We start from the raw sequence: 5,441 nt of genomic DNA, 5'->3' as shown, positions 1-5,441 counted from the left end.
ATGGCAGACTACTACAACGAGAGGGAACAGGACAGCAGCACTCTCTGGATCAAAGGTCTGTGATTGGTCAGTGAAGATCACCTGATAACTGCTAGTGGGGAGATCATAAGAGTCCAACGCTTCTGTGTGTGTGTGTGTGTGTGTGTGTGTGTGTGTGTGTGTGTGTGTGTGTGTGTGTGTCTGTCTGTCTGTCTGTCTGTCTGTCTGTCTCTCAACAGAGCCTGTATCTTTCTCTCTCTCAGCTGTCTCCAGGTTCAGACGCTGGTTGTTTCCTGCTCTGACAGCTAAATTCATCCTGGTTCTGATCATAGCACTGGGAGCTAGCAGTGAGACACACACACATATACACACACACACACACACACACACACACACACACACACACACACACACACACACACACACACACACACACACAGAGACACACACACAGACATAAAAGCTGAAAAATTATAAATTTAATACTGAAGAAAAGTGTCTTTTTTCTCCGATTTCTGAGAAAACAAAGTTGAAATCTTTTTGAAAAAGAAAAGATACACGGACGGACAACTGAAGTCGAAGACAAAAACACATACATACACACATACACTCAGACACACACACACATACACACACACACACACACACACACACACACAGACACATAGACACACACTGAAACACACAGATGATTACATTTTGTAATAAAAAGTGGTGTTTTCTAGTTTCGGGAGATGAAGAGAGATGCGGGGTTCAGAGAGTTTATGTCTGCTCCTCTGAGGAACCTTAGAGAACTTCAGGCTGCAGTGCATGATGGGTAAAAGGATCTGTGTCTTGTTGAGTTTGGAGACTTGTCATTCTAAACATTTGGTTTTCATCAGACACGAAGACATGGAATCGTCTGTGGTCTGTGGAGCAGAGTGTCAGCAACCTGAGCCACGTCATCCAATCACTGAACACCTCTCTGCAGCACGCTCAGGGTAACACACACACACACACACACACACACACACACACACATAGAGACACACACACACACACACACACACACACCAGTAAAACAAACACACACACACACACACTAAAACACACACACACATGGAGCACACACACACACACACTAAAACACACACACACACACACACACACAGTCAGCTGTGTTCACACAACTCTGGTCTGGCTTTTCAAAATAAAAGCAGGGTGGTGTGTTGACTTTTCATATATAAGTGTGTGTGTGTGTATGTGTGTGTGTGTGTCTGTGTGTCTGTGTGTGTGTCTCTGTAAGTGTGTGTGTGTGTGTGTGTATGTGTGTGTGTATGTGTGTCATTCTGTTTGTTCCAGAAACATCTAAGCAGGTTCACCAGCTGCAGGTTGCTATGGACAACAACAAAAACGAGCTCATGTCAGGTCAGTCTGACTCTCTGAACTCTGTAACTTCACTGCAACATCTGGTTCTGACTCTGTCACTACATGGTCTGCCCCCCCCCCCCTTTAAACGACCCACAGGAGCGTTTCATAAGATAGGGCCCCCTAGTGGGTTTTTTTTTGTGTTCCTCCCACCCCACCCACTTGAGAGTTTACCGTCCTCATATCTGGACCAGAGAAGGTAACGGTGGTGGTTTTAAACAAGTAGTTAACGTTGTGAAATGGTCCCAGTTTGGTTGAGTTTAGACACCAAAACTACTGAGTTAAGTTGATAAAAAGATGGAGGTTTGTGTTCAAATCAGATGTGACTTCACTTCCTGAAGGTTACCGTGGTGACGCAGAACATGACGCAGAATGTGACGTAGCTTCGTTTGTTCCCTAAAGTTTCCTTTTCTTTTTCTAACGGGACATGAACCTCCGTTCTCCTGGGTGAAACGTCTGTGTTTGTTTGAAACATCTCTGCATTTACTTGTGTGTGTATATGTGTGTGTGTGTGTGTGTGTGTGTGTGTGTGTGTGTGTGTGTGTGTGTGTGTTCAGTGGCCGAGGCGTTGACGCAGCTGGCAGTCGTCGACTCTCTCAGCCGGAGTGTCGTTTCGCTCAAATGTTCCCTCGAACGGATCATCAACAATAGTACACACACACACACACTCTGACACACACACACACACACACACACACACACACATAGAGTCATAGATTTAAAGTACACATTTACAGAAAGAAACTTACACCTATCTCCCCGTCTCCCCGTCTCCCTGTCTGTCTGTCTGTCTGTCTGTCTGTCTGTCTGTCTGCCTGTCGTCTGTCTGTCTGTCTGTCTGTCGCTGTCTGCCTGCCTGTCTGTCTGCCTGTCTGTCTCTCAGGCTCTGCAGAGAGCATGTGTTGTCCTCCAGGTTGGGATGAGTTTGGTTCCAGCTGCTACTTCTTCAGCCGTGACTCTCGGTCCTGGAACGAGTCCAGAGTCTGGTGTGAGAAACGCAACGCTCACCTGCTCATACTGCAGGACGACAAGACCTGGGTGAGACAGTCTGTCTGTCTGTCTGTCTGTCTGTCTGTCTGTCTGTCTGTCTCTATGTCTGTCTGTCTGTCTGTCTGTCTGTCTGTCTGTCTGTCTGTCTAGTCTGTCTGTCTGTGTGTGTGTCTGTCTGTATGTATGTCTGTCTGTCTGTTAACTTAATGATTATTATTGAATAAATTAATCATGCGTCTCTTCTAGACTTTCCAAATGTTATGGGACCGAATGGATCAAACTCTGACAGTGAAACGAGTCATTTCGCTCAAAAAATATCTCCACTGATTTACAGACATCTCCTTTTCTGTCTGTCTGTCTCCCTGTCTGTCTGTCTGTCTGTCTGTCTGTGTGTCTGTAGGACTTTGTGACTCGTCGTGCGGTTCCCCTGGTGTACTGGGTGGGTCTGTCTGACTGGAGAACCGGCCGCTGGGAGTGGATCAACCAGACACCGTACACCATGGAGCGCAGGTACAGTCGGCCCTAATGTCTCCTAACGGCTCTGACACACCAACAGACGGCCGACCGTCAGCAGAAAAAGCAGTCGGACTGACTGCCTCCCCGAGTTGGTCAAAAAAGTGCCCCAGAACACACCCGCGCGACACGTAATACAGCATAACAGCAGGCGGCGCTAATCCGTATTGTCGTCGTGGGTCACATCGTCGTGGGGACATTTTAAGCAAGAAATCGGCCGTGCAGTGTCTGAATCTGTCTTCATTTTAGATCAACAAAGGTCAGTTTAAAAGATTTTCGTCAGATTTTGAGAGGCTGTTCATCATGCTCATCCCTCTCGTCATTTCCAGGTTAGCACTCCACCAATCAGATTGGTCATTGAGTCCGACTTCCCGCCCTCCGACACAACGTGTCAGGTCGGCCAAAATGAAGGCCTACAGCTCCTCGGACTGACAACGGCATGGAACAGCATGGAACACACCGAACAGACTCGAGTCACTGACCTCGCCAGACTGTCTGACGGCCGATTATCGGGTTGGTGAGTCAGGGCCGTAACTCAGACCAGTCGGCCCTAAAGTCTCCTAAAGCCCCAGACACACCAACCAGACGGCCGACCCTCGGCCAAAAAGGCAGTTGGACTGATCAGTGTCCCTGAGTTGGTCAAAAAAGTGCCTCGGAACGAAGAGATGAGACGTAATACGTCTCTATAACAGCAGGCTAATATGTGTTGTCGCCCAAAGAATGAAAACCGGCAGATGATTGGACGAACGCGTCACGTGGGTTTGGTTTCTCCAGAAATTCAAAGACAGACTGTCATGGCGGCTTGTTCGGAATACGATCTCATATTGTACTAAAATAGTTCACCGAAATATGTTTCTGAAAACATTTTAAGGGAGAAATGGGCCGTGCAGTTGCTGAATCTGTCTTCATTTCAGATCAATAAAGGTCAGTTTAAAAGATTTTCATCAGATTTTGAGAGGCTGTTTGTCACGCTCATCCCGAAGCGACACCGACTTGCGCGTACGTTCTGCGAGTGTGCGAGATGTAATACGTCTCCATAACAGCAGGTAGCGCTAATCTGTACTGTCGCCCAAAAAACATTTAAACCGGCAGCTGATTGGACGAACGCTTTGGTGTGTTCCGAGGCACTTCTTTGACCACCTCGGGGAGACTGATCAGCCGTCTGGTCGGTGTGTCTCGACCTTAAAGTCTCCCGACTCGGAGCAGTCAGGGATGTCTCGCTGCATGGTGAACGGGATCAACATTGTTAGAAATGTGTCAAGATTAAAACCGGTTGAGATAAAAAGTGAATGTTGCTGCAGTTTTAGCGTTTTTAACGTTCTAGGGCGTAATCTACTTTAGATTTACCTTGTTTGACTTCAGATGTCACTACGTCTTCTTCGTTTATTAATTTGAAGATATTTGTTTCTATTTAGTTATTTTCATGAGAAATAAATTGTGATAAAAGTCATTTGTCTGCAGCTAAATCTGTATAAAAGAAAGAAGAGAAAATCGTGTTGAATCGTGAGTTGAGTGTAACTTTATATCCGTAGAAAACAGAGTCAACTTTAACAAAGATGATTTAACAATAACGTTTTTCTCCCGGTGTGTTACCGTGTGTTACCGTGTGTTACCGTGTGTTTTAGGCGCTGGGAGCCCGGTCAGCCTGACAGCTGGACCGATCACGGTCTCGGCCCCGGAGACGAAGACTGTGCTCAACTGTATTACACTGGACGCCTCAACGACATCCACTGCTCCACCGCCATGCGCTACATCTGCCAGAAACACGGCACGCACGCCTGAACAACATCTGGAACCCAAACACCAACAAGCCATTACAACCCTCGTCAGCAGCGACAGGAAACGCATCATCGATCGGAAACTCAACATCAGTGATTCAAGAAAACAAAGTCAAAATATTTTAATAAAAACAAATCAGGAAAGGCAGTCTGGATATTTTATTTAAAAAATGTTTTTTTTTTAAATTTGAAATATTTCAAGAACAAAAATAAGAAATATTAATAATACAAATAATAAAATACAAAGTTCATTGTAAACAAATATGTCTCAATCTGTACAAATATTCAAGCTTGTACTGCAGCGAAGTGCGTGGAAAGATACACTAGGATGGCAGAGTTCCTGATTTCCAAGCTAGGTTATTGACAAAAATAGGGCCGGTGTGGAGCAAATGCCAGGGCCATTTTTTGATCCCAGTCCGTCACTGCGTACCAAGGATCATCTCAAGGTACCAAGGATCATCTCAAGGTACCAAGGATCATCTCAAGGTACCAAGGATCATCCCAAGGTACCAAGGATCATCTTAAGGTACCAAGGATCATCTCAAGGTAGCAATGATCATCCCAAGGTACCAAGGATCACCTCAAGGTACCGATGATCATCTCATTGTACCAAGGATCACCTCAAGGTACCAATGATCATCCCAAGGTACCAAGGATCATCTCAAGGTACCAATGATCATCCCAAGGTACCAAGGATCACCTCAAGGTACCGATGATCATCTCATTGTACCAATGATCATCTCAAGGTACTAATGATCATCCCAAGGTACCAAG

At 45.8% G+C, this 5,441-nt stretch overlaps 1 protein-coding gene across 1 annotated transcript; it reads left to right on the top strand.

The window, feature by feature from the left end:
- Positions 1-4,817, top strand: LOC120572628 (asialoglycoprotein receptor 2-like). Its single transcript, XM_039821950.1, has 6 exons — positions 1-55; positions 861-959; positions 1,321-1,386; positions 2,270-2,424; positions 2,777-2,886; positions 4,515-4,817. Exons 1-6 carry the CDS (start codon positions 1-3, stop codon positions 4,669-4,671), a joined length of 642 nt encoding a protein of 213 aa, XP_039677884.1. The 3' UTR covers positions 4,672-4,817.
- The last annotated feature ends 624 nt before the right edge of the window (positions 4,818-5,441 follow it).

The sequence above is a fragment of the Perca fluviatilis genome, chromosome 14 (genome assembly GCF_010015445.1).
Source record: "Perca fluviatilis chromosome 14, GENO_Pfluv_1.0, whole genome shotgun sequence".
In the NCBI taxonomy this organism is placed as follows: Eukaryota; Metazoa; Chordata; class Actinopteri; order Perciformes; family Percidae; genus Perca; species Perca fluviatilis.
This window is presented reverse-complemented; position numbering and strand designations above follow the sequence as displayed.